The following is a 27,951-nucleotide window of genomic DNA, read 5'->3' as shown; positions in this document are numbered from 1 at the left end:
TATTCTTATATAGATTATATATCTATTCTTTTATATATATATATATATATATATATATATATATATATATATATATATATATATAAAAACTTTCTGCTGAGCAAAAATAGAATTATGATTGCCTGACCTTGAGCAGATCCTGAAGTGAATGCTCAAATATAAAACATATGATCGTCTGCTACCATATTTCAGGCATCTGCCGGATACCCATTGTGCTGTACAGCTGCTGCATAGTCTGCTTTCAGAATACTAAAAGTGCCAAGATCAAGCTATAACTTGAAACATTACCTCAAGAATGAGGAATGACAGAATTTCCTATTTTAAAATCCACTAATTGCAAAAGGGGTACCACAACTATTTTTTGTAAAGAGTTGAAAAATCAAAAAGAAACAGCAAGATGCTGATGCTAGAGATTACAGCGTCAAATATAAAGTTCTACAATTAATATGGCTACTAGCTTAGTAAATTATCCATAGAAATTGAGGTAGGATTAAAAGGCAGCTATGCCCAGCAGCCTGAGAACGTCTCACAATCTTCAATAACACTTAACTACTTCAGCCCCAGAAGAATTTATCCCTTCCTGACCAGGCCATTTTTTGTGATATGGCACTGCATCGCTTTAACTGACAATTGCGCGGTCGTGCCATGCTGTACCCAAACAAAATTTACGTATTTTTTCCCCACAAATAGAGCTTTCTGTTGGTGGTATTTGATCACCTCTATGGTTTTTATTTTTTTGTGCTATAAACAAAAGAAGAGCGACAATTTTGAAAAAACACAATATCTTTTACCTTTTGCTATAATAAATACCCAATTTTTTTTTTTATATTTTTTTCCTCAGTTTAGGCCGAACTTCTACATATTTTTGGTTAAAAAAAAAAACAAACAAAAAAAAAAAAAACGCAATAAGCGTATATTGATTGGTTAGCGCAAAAGTTATAGCGTCTAAAAATAGGGGATAGATTTATGGCATTTTTATTATTTTTTTTTTTTTACTAGTAATGGTAGCGATCTTTATCAGGACTGCGATATTGCAGCGGACAAATCAGACACTTCTGACACATTTTTGGGACCAGTGACATTTATACAGCGATCAGTGCTATAAAAATGCACTGATTTCTGTATAAATGTCACTGGCAGGGGGGGGGGGTTAACACTAGGGGCGATCGAGGGGTTAACTGTGGGGGGGATGGGACTGATTAAGGGAAGAGACCGATCTGTCTCCTCTGCCCTGACAGAACCAAGATTTGTGTGTTTACACACACAGATCCCAGTTATTGCTCTGTCATGAGCGATCTCAGGTTCCTGGCAGTCATCGTGCCCGCCGGGCACTCACATCATCTCCAGGGACACGCTGCAGGCAAGCACCTCCTACAGCATCTTAAAAAGCAGATGAACAGCTACAATGGCTCGCCCAGGGGAGCCATCTTACAGCAGCGGCAGCTGGTCGGGAACCGGTTAATGAGAACAATCTAGAACAGGGGTCTCAAACTGGCAGCCCTCCAGCTGTTACGAAAGTACAAGCCCCATCATGGCTCTGCCTGTGGGAGCCATGCTTGTAAATGTCAGTCTTGCAATGTCTCATGGGAGTTGTAGTTTTGGAACAGCTGGAGATCCCCGATTTATAAGCTTGAAGATAACAAAATGGTAGAAGAACTCCAGAAGTCGCTGTATCCAACTGCTGTATACATGACCAACTGACATCTAAAGTCAGGTGAGCCATCAAATAATTACATACAATAGCTAGTCCTAAGCACAGCCCACCCAGAAAAAATGGATGGCCATTGAGAAATATTGGAGAAGTGAAAGCCCAGAAAAAAAATGATTGGGCAGAACTCTTTCTGCCAAAGAGCACCTCTGAAAACAAACAGCAATTTTTGATGTCGCGGTTTAAATATTATAAATAAGGAAATTTAAAGCTGAAGTTTAGCTAGAAAAAAAAATCCCTACAGTTCTAGTTAGATCACTTACCTAAAAGACGAGTGTTGGATTCAAAAGTAGCAAACATTCATACTCACCTTTGCATATGCAACATTGACCCAATGCTACAGATGTACCCTGATGGCTCTACAGCGAAAACCAAATGATCAAAGACCGCTGACCGCTTAGTTTTTGGGTCAGCTCTGAGCACAGAGTGGTGACTGTCACTCACCAGCTCTGTGCTCTGCTGGACTGTGGAGGAGACGAGAGTGGCAGGTTCAAGCTCCCAGCAGCTATGGACATACTTCTATTTTAACCACTTCAATACCATGCACTTTCACCCCTTTCTGTCCAGCACAATGTTCAGCGTTCAGCGATGTCTCACTTTGAATGACAATTACGAGGTCATACAACACTATACCCAAACTACATTTTTATAATTTTCTTCCCACAAATAGCGCTTTCTTCTGGTGGTATTTGATCAACACTGGGGTTTTTATTTTTTGCTAAACTAAAAAAGCCCAACATTTTTGAAAAAAATGTTTTTTTCCTCGTTTCGGTTATTAAACTTTGTTTTCTGGGGGCGTGGTCAAGCTAGCGGCCTGAAAGGATGTCTTTGAGCAGAACTCCGCTCCCACCTGCCTATATTATCCGAAAATAGGGGATATGCGAGGATATTCCTCCTTACAAAGACCCGGAGACAACAGGGCATGAGAAGGGACAAGTCTGGTTCAGGAAGAAGAGGTGGACGTGGACCGGCTCCTAAGACATCCGCAGAATCAGCCTACAACGGGCGTCCCAGACCAGCATGTCAGATCCGGTGCCAGTGACGCGCCGGATTATGATGTTCCCGGACTACTCCGTTGACACACAGAGGCCCAGGCGCACCTTTGATCAGGTCAAGGTACAGCTCAGTGCTAAGGACATGAAATATAGCATGCTATTCCCAGCGTGGCTCCGTGTGGTGGATGGGGAATCCACCCATTATTTCACCTCTCCGGATGACGCCTCACAATGGCTGGAGGGACCTCCCAATGCTCGGTAACTGTAGGTATAACAATCCTTGCAATTTAATGGCTCCAACGGGCTCTCCCTCCATTCTGCAATGTCCCCATGTAAGGTCTGTGCCTACATGACTGTAAATCTGCAGCACTTATCCTCCACCCTGGGCGGTGCACAGACCTCTCTGCGTGTGGAGAAATGACCATGACTGAGACTCCGGGTTCTCCAACAACCGGGAAATTCTAACCACTTACCTGCTTGCAGCGCCCTTATAGCTCAGGGCACATTGTACCGGCAATTGATCCAAGGGAGGCATCTCGAGGAGGGTTGCATCCTCCTGCCAGAGGCTCTGGGGCGTCTTACCTAACACAAGATGGGGGTGCTGTGGAGGGACGTATGCCCGCTGTGCTAACTGTTCATACTTGAATGTTCTAAGGATTGCTCTAGGTGTTTTTGTTTTTTCTTTATTCTTTTTTCGTTTCTCTCCAGGCACATAAATCAGTCCCGATTGACTTCCCTTTTTTTTTTTCAAAGTTTTTGAGACATAGGCAGGGGGGCGGAGGCCTCTGGACTTGCTGGAACTGATTGTCCGCCTGGACAGGAGGGCCAGCCGCTTTTCTGTTTGCCCCCATAGGAGACTCTCCTACAGTTTGATGGGTTTGGTTTTGGGCTCAAGCACTAAGAGTTCCCCAATGGATGTGCGGGGTGGGGAGGGGGGGAGTTGGGTATATACGTTTTGTTTGATTTTTCCTTTTATTTTCATTTGGTAGGGTTTCTGCCAGTTTGATATTGAAATATGCAGTGGTTTATACTGGTCATCCTATCCAGCCCTCAGCTACTATGAGGACTGGAGGACTGTCATGTTACAGATGGATGGTAATGCTTCTGACGATGTGTGTCCCTCTCCGGGTCGGCTCTATAGAGGTTTCCCTTTTGATAGAATGCTGATAGTGCAGATATGGCCCCCTTGAAAATTATTTCCTGGAATGTCTGGGGGCTGAATGACAAAATCAAGAGGTCCCTGGTCATGACATATTTGAAAAAGTATTGCCCCCATATAAGTATCCTTCAGGAGACCCATCTGGTGGGCAGCAGGGTTATTAGCCTCAAAAAACTATGGGTGGGACACTACTTCCACTCTACCTACTCTGGGTACGCCAGAGGGGTCAGTGTGCTGATTCATAAGACCCTTTCATTCACCCTGCTTTATGTTAGAGCTGACCCGGAGGGCCGGTTTATATTGTTAAATTCTGTCATAAATACCATTGAAATGTTGATTCTAGGGCTATATGTACCCCTCACAGCCACTATCTCTCTCCTGAAATATTTAACTCCTATCCTTGCCACGTACCCTACTGACAATCTTATCATAGCCGGAGACTTTAATATGGCTCTGAATCCATACCTGGACAGGCTGTCTCCAGGTGTGGGTTCTGACTCTCCCCTCAGCAAATGGTCAACTCTATACGGGTTAACAGATGTTTGGAGATGGCAATTTCATCCAGAATGTCCAGAATCAATTTAATATACGCTAGTGGAGGGTTGCTTTCCCAGGTAAAAGAGGTCACTATCCTGCCCAGGTGAATATCGGATCATGCCCCCATGCTCATTTGCCTACAAACTCAAACACCTCCTTCAGATAAGATATGGAGATTGTCCCGCTATTGGATCTCCGAGGAAAATAGATAGGCGGAGATAGCCCAATGTATTACTGAATTCTGGTCGGCCAACGCTAACTCATCGACACTTCACAATAGATGGGACGCCTTTAAGGCGTATATACGGGGCTGTTACCAAGCCTCAATCTCCCACGCAAGTCAATGCTAAAGTGTCTATTGTGGAAGCTGAGGCTAGGGCCCAGGGCCTAGAATCCCAATATGTCCAGACTCAAAATCCCATTACCCTGTTAGACATGCAATCCGCTTACCAGGAGCTGACACTACTATGGGTAGCTGGAGCCAAAAAACAACAGTTATCTCAAACACAGCGCATCTTTGAGCAGGGGGAGAAGACTGGGCACTTGTTGGCATGGCTAGCGAAGGAACATCAACTGATCACCTCTATTGCTCATATCAAAACGGGTGATAGGACAGTGGTGACTGACCCGGTGGCCATTAACGCTTGCTTCACATCATGCTATAGTTCCCTCTACTCTTGTGGGGAGGAGCTGGACTCCTTGGGGTGGCTCACCTTTCCTACCCTTAGTAATGAGGGCCGAGATCACTTGGACAGGACCATCACTGTAGAGGAGGTGCGGATGGCAGTGGGCGAACTTCAGGCAGGGAAAAGTCCGGGGACGGATGCCCCCCCCAAGTTTTATAGACAATACGGGGAACAGCTGTCACCTAAACTGCATGAGATAATAGGGACCTTAGAAGATGCCACTCTCCCAGTCTCCATGGCAGAAGCAATCATCGTTGTCCTCCCCAAACCGGGTAAAGACCTCTTACTGTCCCATCTCCCTCCTTAATGCAGATGCCAAGATCCTTACCAAAATCCTGGCCAAACGTCCTAACGATGTCATTCTTACATTAATCCACGAAGACCAAATGGGGTTTATGCTGGGCAAAGGAATGGATATCAATCTCCGTAGGCTATATACGGTGATGGGTGCTAAGGGTTTCCTTACCGAGTCCGACGCAGTGGCCTCCCTGGATGTTGAGAAAGCATTAGATTCGGTGGAATGTGATTATCTGTGGGAGGTCCTGCGTCAATTCGGATTCGGTCCAAGATATATATCTTGGGTGCAGGCCCTCTATAGGTCGCCACAGGCTGGAGTCCATACCGGTATGATAATTTCACCACCCTTCTCCCTACATAGGGACACTAGGCAGGGGTGCCTTATCTCTCCTGGCCATAGAGCCGATGGCGATTCTTTTACGATTGTCTCCCTTGGTTAGCGACATCCGGTGGGATCGGTCCATGAAAAAATATCCCTATACTTAGACGCCACCCTGTTGTATCTGAGAAATAACTCCCTAGGGGCCGCTCTGACACTTATTAATATGTTTAGTGAATATTCTGGCATCTGCATTAACTGGAGTAAGTCTGCGATCTTTGCATTACACCCGGGGGAGGCTTTGATACCGACTGACACCCCCCTGAAGAAGGTTTCACAATTTGGATACCTGAGAGTGGAGATACACAGATACCTGGCACAGTTCATTCTGCTCAACCTAACCTCTGTGAAGTCCTTCCTTGCCCATAAATGTGCGGCCTGGAAAACATTGCCCCTGACCCCTGTAGGAAGGGTAAACCTGGTCAAGATATCATTACTACCTAAATTCCTATATATCTTTAGGCAAACTCCGGTACATATTCCAAATGCGTTCTTCAAAAAACTTGACACCCTGCTTACAACTTTCATATGGAGTGGTGGCATCGCCAGGATAGCCAAGTTCACCCTTCAATTGCCCCTATCGCTGGGGGGTCTCACCCTACCATGCTTTCTCAAATATTATTGGCTGCAGTCCTGGTCACACTCCGTTGGTGGCTGTCAGATGAGCCAGCGAACCCTGCCTCAACATTGGAGGCGGCTTTGCTTGGCTCATACTTGGAGTTGAGAAACTTGATCCACCGGGGGCTAAGGACCAACCCTAACATCACCCCCTTGATGAAGACCACACTTAAAGTTTGGGAAATTATCAGAGATAAGACTCTGACGTTTAGTCTCCCTGCAGTCCGCTGTGGGGAACCCCAGACTACCACATTTCAAAACTATACCGGACGCAGTCTTATGGGCCAGCATGGAATTGCCACGATTGCGGACATATCAACCCCAGATGGCTTAACCACTTGCTTACTGGGCACTTAAACCCCCCTCAGTCCCAGACCAATTTTCAGCTTTCAGCGCTGATGCACTTTGAATGACAATTGCGCGGGCATACAACACTGTACCCAAATGAAATTTTTATCATTTTTTTCCCACAAATAGAGCTTTCTTTTGGTGGTATTTAATTACAGCTGGGAGTTTTATTTTTTGCTAAACAAAAAAAGATGCAAAAAAAATAAATAAAATCATGTTTAATAGTTTGTTATAAAATTTCAGGTCATTTTTCTCCTTCATTGAAGTGCGCTGATGAGGCGGCACTGATAGGCTGCACTGGTGGGCACTGATAGGCTGCATTGGTGGGCACTGATAGGCTGCATTGGTGGGCACTGATAGGCACAGATAAGGCGGCACTGATGGGCACAGATAAGGTGGCACTGATGGGCAAAGATGGGCACAGATAAGATGGCACGGATGGGTGGCACTGATAGGTACCACTGATAGATGGGACTGATGGGCACTGATAGGTGGCACTGCTGGGCACTGGTAGATGACACTGATGGGCACAGATATGTAGCACTGGGGTGCAGCACCTTAGTTGAGGCAGATTGTGGGCACTGTGGGCGGCACTGTGGGCACTGCTGGGTGGCACTGACAGGGGGGGGACACATTTTTTATTGATGTGGCAAAGCAGGGGGCAGGTGGGCACTGGCAGGGGGCAGGTGGGCACTGGCAGGGCTGGCCGAGATCGGGACTGATGTCCCGATCATGGCCGCCGGTGATTGGCTCTTTTTTTTTCTACTCGCGCTGTCAGCGCGAGGAGGAATAATTTCTGATTACCGGCTCCGTTGTATCACATGATCAGCTGTCATTGGCTGACAGCTGATCACGCGATAAGGGGTCGGGATCGACCCCTTGCTCGGATCAGTGATCAGGCGAGTCTCGTAGACTCGCTGATCACAGAGCGGGGCGCGCAGGCCGCTCGTGCACGGGACGACGTCAATAGACGTAGTCCCGGCAAAGGAGATCCGAATGACTTCTGGAAAACTCTTATCAACAAGGCCCTCCCCCCTGTACAAGCTGACCTACCTGGGCCGCAACTGCCCCAAAAAGTTTGCCAAGATCTGGGACCCCTGGGTTCAAGAGGAAAAGCTGGTCATTGACTGAGATAGATGACTAAGGACATACCTTCTTGCAACCTGAATAGATGTAAGGACCCTGGAACCACACTTACTGAAGTCTTGCCACAGTTGAAGCACACGACCCCTTCCCCCTCCGGACCCCACTCAATTAGGGATGTGCTTTCCTCCCCTACTGGAGCTCCGGGGGGGGGGGGGGGGGGGAGTATCCCATAACTTCCCCTTACCTGGCCCCGCTTAGGAGATTGTGGTGGACCGACTTCCTCATCCGTAACTCTACAATGCTGTTCTTTGTGTAGGATAGGGATATTGGCAAAGTTACGTAGGCCGCTGAGACAAAGTCTAACAGTGTAAATACTTTATCTGATTGTAATATGGTATTATAATCTGCTGTGTCTCTCTCACTCCTGCCCCCCCTCCCCCACCTGCTACTTAAGGATAATGTCATTGGAGATGCAGCATATATATATTATATATATATATATATATATATATATATATATATATATATATATATATATACACATACATACATACATACATACACACACATATTTCTTGTATATAGTATAATTTGAACACTGCTTAAATAACTAACTTTTTTTATTGTTTCTTTATGAAAATAAAAAACAAATTGTTTTCTCCTTCACTGATGGGCACTGATGAGGCGGCACTGATATGTATAATTGATGGGCACTGATATGCAGCACTGATGGGCACCAATAGGCGGCACTGATTGGCACTGACAGGTGGCTGTGATGGGCACTGATAGGTGGTACTGATTGGCACTGATGGGCAGATACCGATTAGTTACTGACAGGTGTTACTAATGGGCACTAAAATGGGCACTGATTGGCACTGTGGTGGGTACTGATTGGCACTTTATTGGGCACTGGCAGCGCGAACCGAGGAATACTGTTTACTGGCACTTCCTGGTTGTTCACGCTGTGATTAGCTGTGATTGGTCACAGCTGATTATGAGGTAAGAAGGCTCTGACAGAGGCTTCTTATCAAGATTGGAGATGCTGCATGTCAGACTGACAAGCTGCAATCATGATCGCCACGATGTACGCCCCCACGGGCGCATGCCGGCATGTTATCCTGCTGGATGTCATATGACACCCAGTCTGGATAACAGAACCACTTTCCGGATGGCAATCTGCTATTGACCGGGTGGGAAGTGGTCAAAAGAGAAGTATGGGTTTGTTTTTTTGATTAATACTTACCTAGGTGGAGTTAGCATCAGTCAGATGCGTCATCTGTTTCCTGGCACCTCTACACTGAGAACCAAGTGATCAAACACTGACGATCATGCGGTTCTTACAGCTCCCCGAGCAGAAAGCTGGTGACTGTCAGTTACAGTTACTGGAGAGCTGATCTGTGAAGGGGGTGGGAGTGGCTGGCTCAGGCTGTTAGTGGTTGGCTGAGAGGCTGAGCCAGGCGTCGGTCCTGGACCAATTATTCTCTTAGCAGAGAATGGCCTTCAGCCTGATCTCTACTGAAAACAGGTCACAGGAGTACAAAACGATCTCCTGTGGTCCACAGGAAAAGTACAGCCAAATAAGCTTTGGCTGTACATCTCCTTTAAGTCCTGGAAAAATGACACCCACTCCCCCATTTGTGACAGAATGTTATTGTTCAGTTTAGGAATTTTCTTTCCTATCGTATAAATCATTTGCATAGCACTAAGGTAAGGTTCAGGTTTGTGCAATCAGGAGTTCATACAACAATGAGGTTGTCACAGGTCTAAACACTTTGAAAGAAATTACACAAGTTTGTGTGAACATTTGACAGCAATGTAATCTAAGCACTCACTCAGACCTAGCAGTTAAAGTATTTTTATATATTTTTTTATTTTTTTTCCTCTTTCATCCTTGTTGCACTGCTGCAACATTACGTCAGACAGAGGCAGGAGAGTGCTGAATCATTTCTGTCCTGCTCTAAGATGGCCGCAGGAACTGTGATGAAATCACCAAGACATCAGAGATTATATCAGTGGGATTTCACAAGTACCAAATGAATGCAAAACGTTCACATAGTGTATGCATTTGAAAGATTTTTTACAACAGATGTTGCTGCATAGTTCCACAACAATATTACTGGCCACAAAGTTAGAATTATATTTTAATAGAAATTAAAGGTAATCCAAGAGACTGGACATGGCAAAACTTTAGATTTTATGAAAGTTGCTATAGTAAAATAGTTTATAGTTCAATAAAAACATTCAATTTCTGCTTCATGAATTTCATTATACGGAATAAAAGATGGAGACCATAATAAATAGCTATGACAGTAGCTATGACAGTATATCCGGACTTGTCTTATAAAAGTATTTTTAAAAACAATCCCTTGATTCATAAAATTTAGTTTCCTATAATGTTACGTTTGATGTGTTTTTTCCTCACAAATAAAAAAGGAAAGAAAATTTAAAGTTTGGTATCGTCAGAAACTACATTTTCAATAATCTTCCAGGAAAGCAACTTGAGAAAAGGGCTCCACCTACCCGAAAATGAGAAACAACCACCATATATACAAACTCGCACCTAACGAGGACTTTAAATAGATATAAAAAAAACTTGATAGTTACATGTGGCTAAACAATTAGTAAAAGGGAACCTGTGCTTTCCTTTTAAGATTCATAGTAATGAACTTACTAGTAAGCACCAAGTAAAAAAAATTGTCGCTGGAGTCAACACCACTAGCACTTCCTGCTTCAGTGCATGTGGCTGACCTTCCATGTGTGATGGCATTGCAATGCTTTCCCCTGGGGCTGGGTTGAGCATGGCTTTTGTGAGGTTTACTGATATTTTGATGCTACAAGTAGCCTCAATATTGACTCCTATGGACTAAGACTGGGATGCCCTTACAGTTAATGTGCGTGTAAAGTAGGCGTCACAACATTTTGGTAATATAGTGTATATAGCTACACTTACACTTGATCTATGGTTTAGGAGAAATAAGATCATACAGATATATATTTTTATATATTATAGGAAACTCAATTGTGTGTTATATACTCTCATACTCTTTATACTGGAAAGCCTGTTTAGTGTTATTTCTTGCCATTTATCTGTTCCACTATCCTAGTGGCCACTTTAAAGGATGCCTGGAGTTACCCATGCACCTGGCTCTGCAACTGGCTGTGGTTACAGGTTTGCATACTTGTGTTGGGGTACAGTGCCCAGCCTTCTTTGTAGTTATACTGGATGATCAACCCTGATCCTGGTCTAGAGATCACTGCGCATGGGTCTGTTATTGAGTGATTTGTGACCCCAGTGCTAGCGTTTATTCATATCTCAGTATTATCAGTGACCCCAGTACTGACATTAATTTATCTCTATATTATCAGTCACCTCATAATTTAAGTAACCTCAGAATTTGCAGGATCTCCAATATTAGTAGTGACCTTTTTATGATCCGTCACCCTATTATTATTATTAGTGGCCCCGGTATTATCATTTACAAATCTCACTGTTATCAGTGACCCTAGTATTGGTAGTGACCGCCGTATCAGTCAATGCATTATTAGTGATCTCCAGTATTATCAAATTAGCTTTTATTGTCATTAACTGCAGAATTTGCGGGGCCTCCAGAATAGTTGGTGACCCCAGTATTATAATTTCTTGACTCCATTACTATGAGCGACCTCAATGTTCTGATGAATTGATCTCCATATTATTGCTGTGTTCTTAATGTATGGACCCCCCCCCCCCCCCCTTCTCCTATACACTCAGCACTGATAGCTGTAAGAGTATTAAGTTGAAGTCTTTGTCTTGGCACACACAGTAACAACTCCCATTGATGGGTGGGACAGAGTGTGTGTGTGTGTGTGTGTGTGTGTGTGTGTGTGTGTGTGTGTGTGTGTGTGCGCGTGTGTGGGGGGTGTAATAGGACTTTATATGGTACTAGGGGGCACAGGATTGGCAGGGTGGTAAAATGCATCTTCGCCTGTGCCAATAAAAGTTGTTGCTGCACCAGTCCTGTTGGTATTCTCCTTGATTTAGATTTGCTCAGCTATGACATCCTAGTAGCTGACTGTTAGCAGCTCCTGAGTACTATTTTTTCACAGTAAGGTTTTGATAGTAAACTGGGTTTATGTGATCATTAGTGCTTAGCAGAGGTCTTAGTCAAGGCTGCAAATAGTAAATTGACATCATCCGAGTATAAACATTTTCCAAAAAATTATTCAGGAGACCATAAAAAGGAAGATACAATGAGGTTTCAAGAACTCAAACTATCAGGACTGTCTCCTCTTCACACTACAACAAATGTAGGAAGGAAAAAGGATCTACAGCATTATATATAAATGCAAGGCAAAATCCAGTACATATGCAGACTACAAATGTATTTATTTGAATGAAGTGTGTATGCTTTCATGAAATGGATATGTTGTGATGCTAGATTATACAAGTTTGTGTTTCTCACAGAAATGTCCACATTGTATTGTTGCAGCTTATTATGTGATAAATCTTTCTGATTTGCATAGTCATTTTGTGGTTACTGAGGAGATTCTCTTTTTAATAATGGCAGGCTTGTAGTCAGTTCCTGGCTGTTGAATATCACTTTCTTCATGCTATTCTGTCATGCTTGGAGTCTAAAAATAAATGATGCAACTTACTGCTGTCCAAACTCCAATTCTACATCGAGAACACATCCATCCATCATGAATTTCATGGGAAGGAACACCATAACAACCTGTAATGAGAGAATTCAGTTAATTAATGAATTCTGCCCCTTTTGGTCTCTGAATCTTCAAGAAACTCAGCGGTGTATGGAGCAAGAACAAGACAGGCTTAAGGGGAAAATAACCAAGACAGAGTGTCCTTGACATTTCAGACAAATATCAAGTATTAAGACTCTTAAAGGTTTCCCCTATAAGACAGCACGCTAGCAGAAAATAATGACAACTATTATGTATATGCTGCATGTTATAATACCACATGTAAACTAACTCATATTAGGTCATAAGTGACAGTGCAGACTCTACAGTCTACCCTCAAGTAAGACACACAGACAATTTATTTTCTCTTTCTGCCACATACATACTGCATAATGCTTGTGTCATCCCAAGATAACCAAGTATGCACAGATATTACATTTGGTCTTCCAGCAGCATTACTGCAATGCCACATGTACAAATGTTTACACAGGAACAAGAATAGATTTATTTTTTTGTCTCAACTAGGTCAGGACTAGGGATAAACACCATTTTTTTTTGTTTTACTAAACCTTGATCTGTAAAGAAATGTATAGTTTTGTGCTTCAGCGAATAAACAAAAATGCAATTTGTTTCACATTAAGTTTTATTGAATTTTATTGCAATACAAATGTTTTTACACAAGAAAACAATGTACAGAAAATGAGGCACAGTAAAACGCTTGAGAGTAAAGTGTTAAAACAAAACATACAACATAAGAAAACCCCAGCTGCATGGCAAGATGCACAGGTAGGAGGAATCAATTGTTATTGGAAAATGGTGACAAAATGGTTTGTGACCAAAAGAACCAGTGCAATGTACCCAACAATTGTTACTCTTTACAATCAATAATGAGCACTCCAACATGTGGCAGGAGAAATCCAGTGACTCCTAGCCTCCAAAATGGAGGAAGACAATAGAGAGAGAATGTGAGAAGTAGTGGATGTGAAGAGAAAGAAGCAGGGAGAAAAGAGCAAGGAGCTTGCCTGGGAGTAGGTAGAAAGGAGAATGGGGGAGAGAAGGGATAAGGAAATTTCTCTCATGGTCCAGCCGGATTGAAGCATCTATTGGCTGCAGAGTGCAGTCACACACAGCAAGCTATGGTCTATGTTTACCTGAGCACCGTACTGGATACAGGGATCCCAGATTTTTAGAAACTTGGAGTGGGTATCATCTAAGATGGAGATGAAATTCTCATATACCAAAGTTCCCATTAGCCTATGCATAACCTCAGTGAAATTGGTAAATGGTTGTCTCCAAGCTCTGGCCAGTATCTGCTGGGCAGCCAAGACCACCAACCCAATAATTTGGATCTTGCACACATTAAGTATGAAGCAGTAAAAACAAAACAAACAAAACAAACAACCACTCCATGCTGCATTGGACATATTCAGATAAGTCCAGCCACTCCTCATCGCTTTATGACAATTACATTGTGATGTTTGCATGGCCACTGCCCCAGGGGTTACTCTGCAAAAAACCTTTGTTAAGCTGTTTACTTGCTCCCCTTTAAGTCAATAAATGAATTTGTTTTTTTGTTCAGTCTAATGTAAAATGATTACACAAGATTCATTCATCTCTGTCATTTTAACTTCCCTGTGTGTAATCAATGGGGTGCATTGCATGCGAGGAGCTACATGCATTCATAAGATTTCCCATTCTAAAAACTGAGTCAGAGCATAATTTTTTTTTAAATATTCGCACTGACACATTCAAAACTGGGACTTTTCATTTTTAAAGTTCAGGTCCAATAGACTTAATTAGGGTTTGTCGTTTGGGTCAGATTTTTATTCTGTTCGGAAGCTCTGGTGAGAACCCAACGGGGGGTGTTGGGCCCATCTCTAGTTCCCTGCATGTTTTGCAGCTGAATTCTGCTCCACAAATTTCTAAATGCTCTATATCTCTTGATATCTTGTTGCCTGCCAGCAGTGATTCCTGTGCTGACAGTTCCTCCTGAAACTGCTCCCCTTAGCACCTTGTAGTTCAGATGGCAGGCTCTGTAAATTCTGTGACACCACAATGCCTATTGACAGGGCATAGTGAATACGTGTTGCAGAAGTCAAAGTTTACAAACTTAATAGGAGTAGGCTAGAAATTGAAATACAGTGGTGGAAATGCATATATGATTTTACATTTTGTCCATAGATTACGACTGTAAAATGCCTTCTAATTTTGGTACTTATATTTGTATAACAACATAGGCACTTTAATGCAGTATGAGAAATTCCCTGAGCCTGTATTTAAGAGTGCAATTCAACATCTTAAAAGGCGTCCTGTTATGGACTTGCTGACCACAGCTTGACAGAGCCTACTTTGACTAAGGTTGGGCTCACCGAAAAGCAGAGTCTAAGGAATGGGAGGTCTTCTCCAGAGCTCCTGATGATGAAGATGGGTTGGCTGTTTGCCGTTCCCAGGTCGTTAATTAGTGGCTTTGATAATGAGACATGGAAAACAAATTGGGGATACAGAGATGGGAAGGAAGACATAATTTAGAAGTAGTGTATATAATTTTCTCTGCGTTCTGTGCTGAGTGCAGGTGATATATGGAGTGGTCCTTTTTCCAAAACATAGAAAAAAAGCAAAATCACACACTAATGGCACCACACAAGTTCTGTTTTATTGAGGCTGACAATCACTGTGACAGACCCCCCCCCCCCCCCAACACATTTCACTCAACAGGGATTATTCGTAAGCTCATATAAAATGTTTGCTTTTCCGGTTTATAACCTATAAGTAACTGGATTGACTCTGGACAGAATTTTAAAAGGATTGATAAAGCGGGGCAAATTTGAAAGAGGGAAAATTACTTTGTAGAAAATCAGACTTGATGACCAGGATTAAGGATAGAAAAAGCTTGCTGGTGTTGATCAGCAAACCACATTTGATGTTGGGTGGCCTGCAGCAATGAATGGCAAACAATGAAGGGCCTAAATTGTGGCTGGTAGGCTTCAGGAGAAGTGGCAAAGGGAAATGGAATTTGAGGATTCTTCTGCCAAGACAATGAAAAATTAACTCCTGAAACTGAATATGATGGGAGTCACTTTAGGCGGGGGACCAGTGGAAACCAGAATACCATGGAGAGGTTTGGAAACCCATGTTTCAGCTCCCCATGCACTTCCTATGTCTAAGTCAACTTGTGTCTATTAGGGGCACAGGGTGACCGAGAACCCCAGTCTGATCTGTACTAATCGGACTCAATGTACAACCACATTGGAATATTGTGTATGTATATATATATATATATATATATACATACACACATACAAACACACACAGCGTCTCACACTATGGTGTGGCTGTATTCCATTGTGTCTGTCTGCCTTGGGTATTGTGGGATGTGCGTTTGCTGTGAAGAGGGAGGGGGGAATTCTTCCAACAGCTCTCCCTGCCGATTGGACAGTCTACCCCGCCCTGAATGCAAAGGGAGATGATATTGTTCTAAATGTTACCTGTGTTTCAATAAACAGTTCATGTTCAGCAGCCAAGACGAGTGCTGCCTAGTTTGTGGTTGCAAGCGCTTGTAAGATTAAATATCTATATTCAGACTGGAGGAAGCGGTATATGACTAAAGCATTCTAGTGGAGTGTGGGACATTTCGTTACACTGAAGTTACCATAATTACTGAGTGAAAACTCCACAGAAGTAGATAAAACTAGTCACATGATGAAAACAATGCCCACAAGAACTGTGGCAATGTGTTTAGAAGACCAAGTAGACAAAAGATCTTGATGAAAAAGTGAACACGTAACGGGATTGAAGGCCAAGTCAGGGGGAACAAAGTTCCATTGTGAAAAATCAATGACCAAACAGAATTTAGGAAGCAGATTTGGAACAACCAGGAGGAATTTTATATTGAAAAACAGGAGAAGAGGCAAGAATACATCTTGAATGAAAAACTGTACAATGTCCCCATATTGGAAACATCAGAAGACCTGAAGGGCACATCTGCCCAAGAGCTGTCGGTGCCATGCTTAAAAGGTGATGGTGAAGTTAAATCTTGAAAAATAGGATTTTTAAAACAGCTTACCTGTAAAATCCTTTTCTTGGCGTATATGATAAGACACAGAGATTCAAGATTTACTTAGTGGGTTATGGACCTACCTTCAGGTGTTGACACTGGTATAACCAATACAGGAAGTTGACTCTCCTATATAACCCCTCCTCCTTCCAGGAGTACCTCAGTTTTTGTAGCCTAGCAATATAATCAATATACTTTCCATAAAACAGAGGGGCGGGAGCTCTGTGTCCTATGATGTACTCCAAGAAAAGGATTATACAGGTAAGCGGTTTTAAAAATCCTATTTTCTTTATCGTACATCATAGGACACAGAGCCTCAAGTATTTACTTAAGGGTACGTCGCATAGCAATGCTACTTTCTTTTTTCCAATTCAGTGAAATTTCCCGAGAGACTTATTTCAACTTTGCAGTTCAATTTTGTCCCTTCTCGTTTTCACATCATAGTGGTTTGTTCTGCTATAACTTATTTATTATAATGTATACATTTTTAATTAAATACAATACAAAAATAGACTTCCATATATTATCTTTCTAATTCTTCCCACCATCCCTCCCTCCCATTTCCCCTCCCTCCACCCGGTTTGTTTTATTCTGTATCCTTTTCGTTCCTAGCTCACAGTCCTCTGCCCTCCATCATCTTCCCCAGATATTTATCTGAGGACTTACATTTTCTCCAACTTTCCCATGTGCTGACATAAAATTTTCATATTGACTTTTGTCTCTGCTGCCCAGGGATTCCATTTTATTGTAATACTCTATTGGTTCCAACCAGTCTCTTATATCTGGTTTTTCACTAATCATTTTTTTGGGATCAACCTCTTTGCTGCATTCAGACGTTTTGGGATAATTGGTTTTCACATATTGTTTCCTTTGGCATTTTGGAGTCATGTAACAGGCAAACCTGTATATTATTTTCTATTTTCTCATCTGGCATCTCCTTTATTAGGCTCACTATTTCTTGCCAGTACTCCTTTATTTTCAGGCATTTCCACCATATGTGTACTATTGATGCCATTTGTTTACAGTTTCTCCAGCATAGTGGTGATCCCTCCACTTTAAATTTATGAGTTCTCTCTGGGGTCAGATACCATCTTGCTAAAAGTTTGTAGTTCATTTCTATGGTATTCATATTCCACACATTGTTATATCCAGCTCCTATCATTTTCTCCACTTGATGGTCATCTAGTTTTAAATCCATGTCTTCTCATTGTTCGATATATGCAGGTCTTCCTTGTCCTTCCAAGTCTGTCAGTATTTTCCGTAATTTTTTGATATTCCATTTTTCAGTGGTGTTTGTATATAGTAGAGTTTTTCCAAGAAGTTCAAATCTCCTCCATCCCAAATTGGATGTGGGAGTGTATTTTCTAAATGTTTTAACTGGAGAAAATTCCATTCACTTATCTTCCACCCTCTAGACTCCATTATTTTTTGTTGAGTTTTCATCTTTCCCTTTGTGATATCTCTCAATTGTGGATTTCTCATTTCATGTGCAGTAAAAAATCTCTTTACCTGGTAGAAAAAAAATAGTTCCCCTGAGGGCCATTAAAGGTGAACTATATTCCCATTTTTTTTCTCAGTAAACTGTATCCCAAATTTTAAAAACATTTCTAATCAAATCATGTGTTTCTGGAGCTAATACCCTAAACGTACGTGGTATCCATATATTTTTGTGCAATGTGGCACTACTTATGTTTTCTATTTCTACCCATTTCTTCTCACTGTTTTCATTTGTCCACGCCACCATACGTGCCAATACTACCGCTTTGTAATACCTTTTTAGGTCTGGGAGTTGCTAATCCCCCGTGTTCCCTTTTCCTGGTGATGAGTGCAAATTTTATTCTTGATTTTTTTATTTTGCCAAATATATTTTACCAACATTTTTTTTACTATCATGAAAAAACTCTGTGGAATCCCTATTGGTAACCTTTGAAATTTGTACATTATTTTTGTTAGTATAATAATTTTAAACCGGTTTATTCCTCCAATCCACAATATTGGTTGTGTAGCCACTTTATTTCTGCCTTAACCTCATTTATTAATCGAATATAATTTGCGGAATATATTTTTTCGACCGTTGGCGTTAGTTTAATTCTTCTTTTACCTATGTGAATGTAAATTCTCTTTGGAGCGTCCACGCTTCCATTTGCTCTACTCCTATATTTAACACTTCGGTTTTTATAGGGTTTATTTTAAAATTTGAGAGTTCCCCATATTTTTTCACTTCTTTAATTACATTTAGGAGAGTCACCCTTGGGTTTGTTACATACATTAAAATATCGTCTGCTGCAATTTTATGTTCTTTTTCTCCCACCCTCACCCCTCCTACTTCCTGATTATTTCGAAGTGTCGCCAGAAAAGGTTCCACTGACAGCACATATAGGAGAGGCGAGAGCGGGCATCCTCGGCGTGTTCCATTGTACATCTCAAACATAAGTGACAATCTCCTTTTAACCTTCACCATTGCTGTTGGACCGTTATACACATTTTTAATCCACTTCATATATTTTGGTCCAATTTCTAGATGTTGCAATGTATCCCTCATGAACCCCCAGTCTACCCTATCAAATGCTTTTTCTGCATCTATAGACAGGAGTAGAGCTGGGGTTTCACTGGACTTTCCTTTACGTAGCATCAATGATGTTTTTATACGGTTGTCCCTTACTTCTCTGCCCGGGACGAATCCCTTCTGATCTGAATTTATCCAATACGGTATTCATTTCTTTAATCTAGAAGCTAAGATCTCCGCATACATTTTTGTATCAAAAATTTAGTAGGGCAAAAGGCCCTACTAAATATAGCTCGAACAGTTGGTTTTGTCTTTTCTCTCTTTAGGTATAATTGTGATGTGTGCTAATAATGATTCTCTTCTTACTTCTTCATCTTCTCCTATATTATTCAGGTATTCATATATCCTTGGGATCAGATGTTCAGAGAATTTTTTTTATTATTTGACCGTAAAGCCATCTGGCCCTGGGCTTTTTCCAGATGGAGTTTCTTTCATAGTCAATTTGATGTTGTCTTGTGTTATCCTTTTTTCTAGCTCTTCCAATTGCTCAGGTTGGATTTTTGGTAATTTGGCTTCTTTTAAATAGTCTTGTATCTTCCTTTTTTCTCATTTGTTCTTCTTTTTGTGACTTTTTATTGAGTATAGTGCACTGTAATATTGTTGAAAAGCTATTGCAATTTCTGATGTCTTATTGACTAATTGTCCTTTATCATTTTTAAACTTCTCTATATAATTTATAGACTTTTTTCCTTACTAAATTTGCAAGATATTTTCCTGGTTTATTACCCCATTTGTATCTCTCCTGAGCTACTCTATTCAAGTCCCGCCTTTCTTCTTCTTCTATAAGGGTCTTTAATTGTTCTCTTTTTGTAATTAGACTCCGGTACGTTTCTTTTTCCGCTTGTTTTTTGTGACTTTGTTCCAATTCATGCAGTTCTTTTATAATTCTCGTCATATTTTTCCTTCTTTCCTGTTCTTTTCCTGCCCCAATGGATATCAGTTTTATCAACGGTCTTATGAGCCTCCCAGATAGTTGCTTTTGAGAGTTCTGGTGTGTAATTTTCTTCTAAATATTATTCAATCTCTTCCTTTATTGTTTTTTCAACTTTGTTATCTTCCATTAGATCTTCATTTATTCTCCACTTACCTTTTCCCATGGGTTCCCCATATAGTTTAATTCTCAAGGACACTGGAGCATGGTCTGAAACAGTTGTTATTCCTATTTTTGTTTCTATTATTTCCTCCAGAGTTATGGGTTCGACCATGATATAATCCAATTGAGAATATGTTCCGTGTACTGCAGAATAAAACGTGTAGTCTTTCGTGCTCGGGTGTTGTATTCACCACGGGTCCACTAATTGGTGTTCATATCTTTTTTTTTTTTTCGAAGTTGCCTTATTTATCTATTGCATCTGAGGTGCCATCTAATTTATGATCCATAGAAAAATTGAAGTTCCCTGCTAATATTAATTTACCTTGCCTAAATTCCATCAGCTCTTTCAATATTCCCACCAGATATTTTTTAGGGTTTTTATTGGGCAGTATACATTAGCGAGCGTTTATTTTATATTCTGTATAGACCCCAGTAGAAAGAGGAAATGTCTTTCTGGGTCAACTTTTCTTTTCTCTAATACAAAACAATTTTTTTTCCCAAAGCCTATAGCCACTCCTTTTGCCCTTCTAATTGGCAAATCTCCATAAAACCACGTTGGTATATTTCTTGAGTACAATTTCACACTTGGGTAATATGTGTCTCTTGGAGGAATATAATTTTGGAAGTACTCCTTTCTAATTCTAGTATGTCTCTTTCCGGGTGAACTTATGCCGCGTACACACGTAGCAGACTTTCCGCCAGACTGTCCGGCAGACTTTCCGAACGAGCTACTTGCCCACACACGGCACTTTTTCAGCAGACTAATACGGCGTACTAAGTCCGTCGGACTATCCACCGTACTTTTAAAATGAACGGACTCGCCCACACACGCGGTGGAAAGTCTGCACATTTTGAAGGCGTCTCCAGGTAGCCGGGGCCAGCGAAGGAGGCGTCGCCGACCCGTCACCTAGTATAGACTTAAAGGGGAACCCCTACGCTAAAAAAAAAAATAATCGGCGTGGGGTCCCCCCCCAGGTCCATATCAGACCCTTATCCGAGCACGCTACCCGGCCGGCCAGGAAAGGGGGTGGGGACGAGCAAGCACCCTTGGGGAAGGGGGGCCGCATGTTGATGAGGACAAGGGCCTCTTCCCGACAACCCTGGCTGTTGGTTGTCGGGGTCTGCGGGCGGGGGGCTCATCGGAATCCATGAGCCCCCTTAAATAAGGGGGCACCCGGATCCTGGCCCCCCCACCCTATGTGAAGGAGTATGGGGCACCATGTAGCCCTACCCATTCACCTGTGAAAAAAGTAAATAAACACCACACGCAAGGGTTAAAAGAGTTTATTGCACAGCTCCGGGGGTCTTCTCGCCAGACTCCTCCGCTATCTTCTGCTAGCTATTTTACTAACGGAGGAGCCCGGCTTTCTTCTTCGCTGCCGCCGCCCTCTTCTTCCAACTTCGGGGGTCTTCTCCCCCTCTTCGGTTCTTCTTGCCGGGGCCACCGCGCCGCCTTCTAGCTCTTTTACAAGCGGTGACCCGGTCTTTTGTCTCCGCTGTCGCCGTCTTCTGTTCTTCCCTTCTCTTCAGATGTAGCCTCGTCGCTGTCTCTGCTCACAATGACGGGGACGCGGCGAGAGGCGACTTATATAGGGACATCACCGGATGATGTCCCCGCCCATTATGATGTCACAGTCCCAGAGGATGTTGGGTACAAGAAGAGCCGAAGAGGGGGACAAGACCCCCGATGTCGGAAGAAGAGGGCGGCAGTGGCGAAGAAGAAAGCCGGGCTCCTCCGCTAGTAAAAGAGCTAGCAGAAGATAGCGGAGGAGTCCAGCGAGAAGATCCCCGAAGAAGGACAGAAGACCCCCGGAGCTGTGCAATAAACTATTTTAACTCTTGTGTGTTGTTTTTTTTTAACAGGTGAATGGGTAGGGGTACATTGTACCCCATACTCATTCACATAGGGTGGGGGGCTGGTATCCAGGGGCCCCCTTATTAAAGGGGCTCCCGGATTCCGATAAGCCCCCCACCCGCAGACCCCGACAACCAACGGCCAGGGTTGTCGGGAAGAGGCCCTTGTCCTCATCAACATGGGGCCAAGGTGCTTTGGGGTGGGGAGGCTGCGCGGCCCCCCCTTTCCCCAAGGCACCCCCCCATGTTGAGGGCACGCGACCTGGCACAGCTCAGGAGGGGGGGCACCCGCTCGTCCCCACCCCCTTTCCTGGCCAGCCGGGTAGCGTGCTCGGATAAGGGTCTGATGTGGACCTAGGGGGGACCCCCACGCCGATTTTTCGGCGTAGAGATTCCCCTTTAAGTCCATACCAGGTGACGGGGCCAGCGACGCCTCCTTCGCTGGTCCCGGCTACCTGGAGACGCGCTCAAAATGAGCGGACTTTTCTCCGTGCGGAAAAAGTCCGCTCATTTCAAAAGTACGGCGGACTAGCACACACATGGCCGTACTATCCGCCGAAATGCGAGTCCGGACAGATTGGAGTGCAAAAATACTTTGTCAGCTGGACTTTTGGGTAAAAAAAAAGTCCGCCGGAGGCTACACGCGGGCGGATTGTCCGGCGGGCTTGGGTTTGCCGGACTTTTCCACCGGATTGTTTGATCGTGTGTACGTGGCATTAGAAGGCTTGACTCTCAACGTGTGAAGTGGCGGATGCTCCTCTTTGAAGACTGGGAGAGATAGCTTGGATAAATGTCCTTGGATGCTAGTAAGACTGTTTGTGCATTCCTCAAGCTGTCAACTTGTGTCTTGGTAGATAAATATGATGCTGAACTGCACCTTAGACTAGGTCTTCTTTGGAATAATGAGGAATCAAAGTCCTTGATGCTTTTGCCAGGGAGTTTTAATGAAGCGACATTATTAGTGTTTTGCAGGTGTAGCTTCATTGATGAAAGAACCAGCCTGTCAATGCAGCATTCTCACTGTGAGCGACTTGGTATCCACCAAAATAGATGGGGATTCAAAAGTCACTAGTTGCACAGTCCATGAACTGATGAAATTCAATATTTTCGTGCAGGATCTCAGCATTAGTAGATTCCTGGATATCCATTGAAGGTTCATTGTTGTTACTGTCAGTGATATTTTCAGATATCCTTTCACTCACGTTGCTGTAAATCTGTAGACATGATCGCTCTTCAGACACACTCCTGATCAAAGCGATTTTCACAAGAATGAGAACATTGCGAGGGAGGGAAATATCCAGAATACGATCAAATGGTGGTGTATGAAGGACCGACAACCTAGGTTGACATCCCACAGAGTCAGCAGGGAGCTTGCCAGTAGTACAATGTGAGCAACCCATTGTGCAAAGGCTCGGACCAAGAAATGAGAAACTAGCCCCAAGGCAGAAACCATGAACTGTGAAGCAGGATGAAATACAAGACCTGGAGAAAGATCTGGACAATCTCAATCCTTTGAAAAAGAGTCTAACCATGAGTACCACCTGCTGGGCCATTTCAGTGCAATGAGAATCACCGGTACTGCCTTCCTCCTCCATCCTCTGAAGCAGACAAGAAAGGAGTTTGAGAGAAACAAATATATTTGTTTGAATTGATTCCAGGGAGTGCCAAGGTCATCCACCCCAACGGCCCAAGGATGGACCCAATCCTTGTACAAATTCTTCTCAGTATGAGGAAGCATAAGAAAGCATTTGGTCAGTTTGAACACTTTCCAAGATCTCAACCCAGTCACCTTAGGTCATGAGGGTTCTGGCAATGACAGCTTTAGTTACTTATGGACCACCTCTGTGAGCAAATTCAATGAGGACCTTTCTTTTGGGAAATATTAGAGCCCGGAGCATCCTCCTCACAGGATTCTTCCATGACAGAGGCATGCACTTCATTGAATCCATCCTCCTTTAATCCAAAATAGGGTGGAAGGGAATCTCACAAGGTAGCTTCTGAGGTGATGGTGACCTACACTGCTTTTGGTTGCACTGCTGTAAATACCTGCAGCAGAAAATTGCTATTCAGAAAATAAAGGTCCCAGAGGAAGGGACCCCAGAAGGTGTGAGAAAAAAAAAAAAGACACTGCATTGGAGCTAAAGCTGGTGTGTTGACTAAGGAAGGAGTTAATGAAAGGAAGCCTGTCCACCTTGATTCAGCTATGTCATGCTCATGCTGTGCCTAGAAAGGGTTCAATATTCACAGTACCAACCAAGGGTAAAGGTTGGCTTCCAATGAATGTCCCAGTACCTGGAATTCAGAGATCCATTGACCACATGCAGCATGTGCTGTATTTTATGGAGCTGCTGTAAATCTTTATGTAGCGAATCAAAGTAGAAAACAAAATATTTATGTCCATCAACTACAGAAACTAGCAAAAAAAACACACACAACCAAAACACAATGCTGGCAGCAGGTGAGGTTATACAAAGCTGAGTCAAGATTTGCTAATTGTCAATGTGTCCATTCACCTGGAGTTTGGAGCATAACTCAATGGTCTATGAATACATTTTCCTACGTCCAAGAAAAATCCATCAACATTCCAGTTGTTCATTCATTAAAAAGATTACACGTAGTATTAAAGTGATTGTGAAGCGCTGGGCAATTTTTCTTTCTTTTTCTTACCTGCAAGGTAAAGGCAGGTGAAACCTACCTGAAAATGAAGACCTTCAGCAATGCAATGTCACTGCTGGAGGCCACTTCCATCTTCACCCTTATTTCTTCCAGGTCTGAGGACTCCGGCTGTGTAACTGGCAGGAGCCGCAATGACATCACTCCCACGCATACCCGTGTGGCGGTTCCCTCAGAGTGCATTCGCTGATGACGTCACCGGTTGCATATATAGTAAATATCTCCTAAATGGTGCTCGTTTAGGAGATATTTACAGTACCTATACTATTAATATAACTACTTAAAAACGATCATGTTAAAATATATGGACACCAGTTTTGAAATCATGACTTGAATGGCTAAAACTGGGAACCAAAATCGGGTCTATTGCATTATTTAATTAAATTTTTTTTGTCAGAATATATACTTACTTGCATGAACCTGTACACAACATTTAGTGCAGGTAATAAGCTGACTTCTGCCATAATCATCAATAAAGGTATTTGTCGGTGAATATTCTGTGTTGTCTTCACTGTTTATAAAGCACATTTCTGGGATCAGGGGCTTTGTTTTTTGCTCCTTTGCAGGAATTTCACTCGAGACTGTGTCCCAATAAGTCTGAACATCGTCGTTATAGGTCTCTGACTAAAAAAAAACAAAAAAAAAAAAAGTACCTTTAGGGTTTTTTTTTTTACCTTAACACACTGAGCACAATAAAATAAAGATCCCCCAGTAAATTATATGCTAAAAATTCTCATCCTACCACCTGCAGTTAACAACATTCAATGCTGAAGGCTCCTGCTCTCAATGCTGCTTCCCTGAACATCTGGTCATCACAAGTAGGGATGGGTGAACGCTTAAGCCTGAGCATGAGTTTGGGGCGATTATTGGCCATTCGCCCATTTGAGGAATACACCAGAATTATCAGGGCATTTGACCGTTTGTTCAGTCTGCTGAATGACCACAATGCACTGCACCGGGGGCACAGTGCATTGGAATCCCTGATTTTCTGAAGCAATGAAAGCTTTGCCCAATCAGGGCATAGGGCACTGTCAGAGCCATGATTGGATGCTGTCATGATGACTCTATCCAATCATGGCTCATTGCTTAGTCCCGCCCCACACTAGAAAATTATTCTTTCAATAGCGGCCCTTTTTAGTGTGATATCAGCGTGGAGATAGATAGAACAAGGCTCTGTTCAGTGCTACTAGACAGTTTGCGTGCTATTCTAATACTATTGTCAGTGTAGAATATCAGTTTAGTGTGAATTTAGTGATAGTTCAGTCAGTGTGAGTGTAGTGACCATTCATTTTTACATTAGTGTCAGTTTATTTTGTCAGAGCAAGTTTACAGCAGGATAGTTCAGTGCATTAGTGCGCGTTTAACGCAGTATATTTCTGTGCATTATGCCAAATTTAACTGTGCATATTTCATTGCGTTACTGCTAGCTTAAAGCAGTATATTTCAGTGCGTTAGTGCATGTTTGATGCAGTATATTGCAGTGCGTCAGAGCAGTTTTACTACAGTATATTATAGTGTATCAGTGGAGTGTGTCTGTTTAGTGAGTACTCAGATTAAAGTGCACCAAACACCACTTTCCATTGATTAAAGTGCATCCACGTACACATTTCCACATCTTTATTACATTTTGTTAATAAGCACCCCCCCCCCCCCCCAATCATGCCTGGGAGGACAAGAGGAGGCAGAGATTCCCATGGTACTGTGAGGGGGGCCAGCAGGGTATGTGTCCACAGGCAAAGGTGGATGTGGGGAAACCTCAGGCAGGGCATCATTTCCTCTGTTTAGTGATGTTGCCTGTGCTATCCAGCCACAGAATGCAGAGGAGGTGGTGGGTTGGCTTAATAAACCATCCTCATCCTCCATCACCCAAACAAAGACTAGTGTGCAGTCCACTGCAGCTGCCAGAGTGTCTAAACCTGCCTCCTTGTCCACAGCTATTCCTGCCATAGCCCCAGCATCTGGCATGGAGGAGTCAGCGGAATTATTTGAAAACGGGGTCAGCCCCTTGCTCCTTGACAATGCACAGCCATTACTTGATTCAGATGTTGGTTCTGAGGTTGAGAAAGGCAGGAACATAGGCCAACAGAGAGGGGAGAATACTGGTAGACAAATTGGCAGTCATGTTCCCCCAGCTGCAGCGTATTGCCAAGTTGTTTCCAGTGGCAATGGGAATGGAGAAAATTATGATGAGTTCACGGACATAACTTGGGTGCCAGATAGAGCAGAGGAGGAAAGGGGGTGAGGCACAACCCCAACGAGGCAGCTATCATGGAAGAGTAGGAAGCAGCCACCCTATTCCATCACATTGTGGATCCATCATCTCCCGACCCACTTCCCACATCTCAGCTGCCTAGGCCTTTTTTAGCACGTGCAGCTGACTGCACGTTTGTAATTTGAAAATTTTGTCTCAAATGTGGCAAAAACATCAGCCATTTGGGTATCACATGCTTGACCAGACATTTAACCTCCCACCACTCAGCCCATTGGCAAGGGCACCTTAAAGCCACACAAAAGGGCTGTTCCTCCTCCTCAGTCACCTAATTCTGACCCCTGCTATACCTCGTGACCTCTCAGCACCCTCCACTGACAGGGATAATGTTATAGTGCAGGGGGTCCCAGGTCCTTGTAGCACATCTGCCAGTAGAACACCACCAGTTGTAGACTACAGCAGTCAAATTTCTCTGCAGTCACTACCCACACGCCCAGCATCTAAATGCAAGCTTGTCAAAGTTGCTGGCTCTACAACTTCTTCCTTTCTGTCTGGTGGATTCTAACCCCTTCTGTGAATTTGCAGAATGTGCTGCACCACAATAAAAGGTTACCAGACGCTATTTCTTTTCATGTAAGGCCATTCCAGATCTGTACCATCACATGAAAGGCAATGTTGTGGCATCGTTGGGCAAGGTAGTGAGCCGCAAAGTCCACATTACTGCTGACAAGTGGCCCAGCAAGCATTTGCAGGCACGATATATTTCATTCACAGCACACTGGGTAACTCGGCTTGCAACTTGGAAGGATCTGAAAAATACTCACCATTCCGCTTAGCAAATATCTTGAGGTGTTTTCTTTCCAAAATTGGGTCATTTGGGGGGATTTTGTGCTATCTTGACATTTTACGGCCTCCAAAACTGTGATAGGTAGTGAGGAAGTGACATCACCATTTTACACCCTTAGAAAACCTAAAGGCGGTGATTGGTTTGAGGATTCTGTACACAGCTAAG

The 27,951-nt window shown here is 43.0% G+C and overlaps 1 protein-coding gene across 2 annotated transcripts in view; it reads right to left on the bottom strand.

The window, feature by feature from the left end:
• KDM4C (lysine demethylase 4C) overlaps nt 1-27,951 on the bottom strand; it is a 732,113-nt gene that overhangs the window by 192,373 nt on the left and 511,789 nt on the right. For both annotated transcript variants that reach the window (XM_077475057.1, XM_077475058.1), the window contains exons 14-15: nt 25,141-25,354; nt 12,449-12,525 (exon numbers count right to left, since the gene is read on the bottom strand). In XM_077475057.1, coding sequence (XP_077331183.1) covers nt 12,449-12,525; nt 25,141-25,354 — 291 coding nt within the window. The remainder of the gene's footprint in view (nt 1-12,448; nt 12,526-25,140; nt 25,355-27,951) is intronic.

This window comes from Lithobates pipiens, unplaced genomic scaffold (assembly GCF_037356315.1).
Source record: "Lithobates pipiens isolate NorthernLeopardFrog02 unplaced genomic scaffold, aLitPip1_a1.2 Scaffold_13, whole genome shotgun sequence".
Lineage (NCBI taxonomy): Eukaryota > Metazoa > Chordata > Amphibia > Anura > Ranidae > Lithobates > Lithobates pipiens.
The sequence above is the reverse complement of the archived record's forward strand: the minus strand, read 5'-3'. Positions and strand labels throughout refer to the sequence as shown.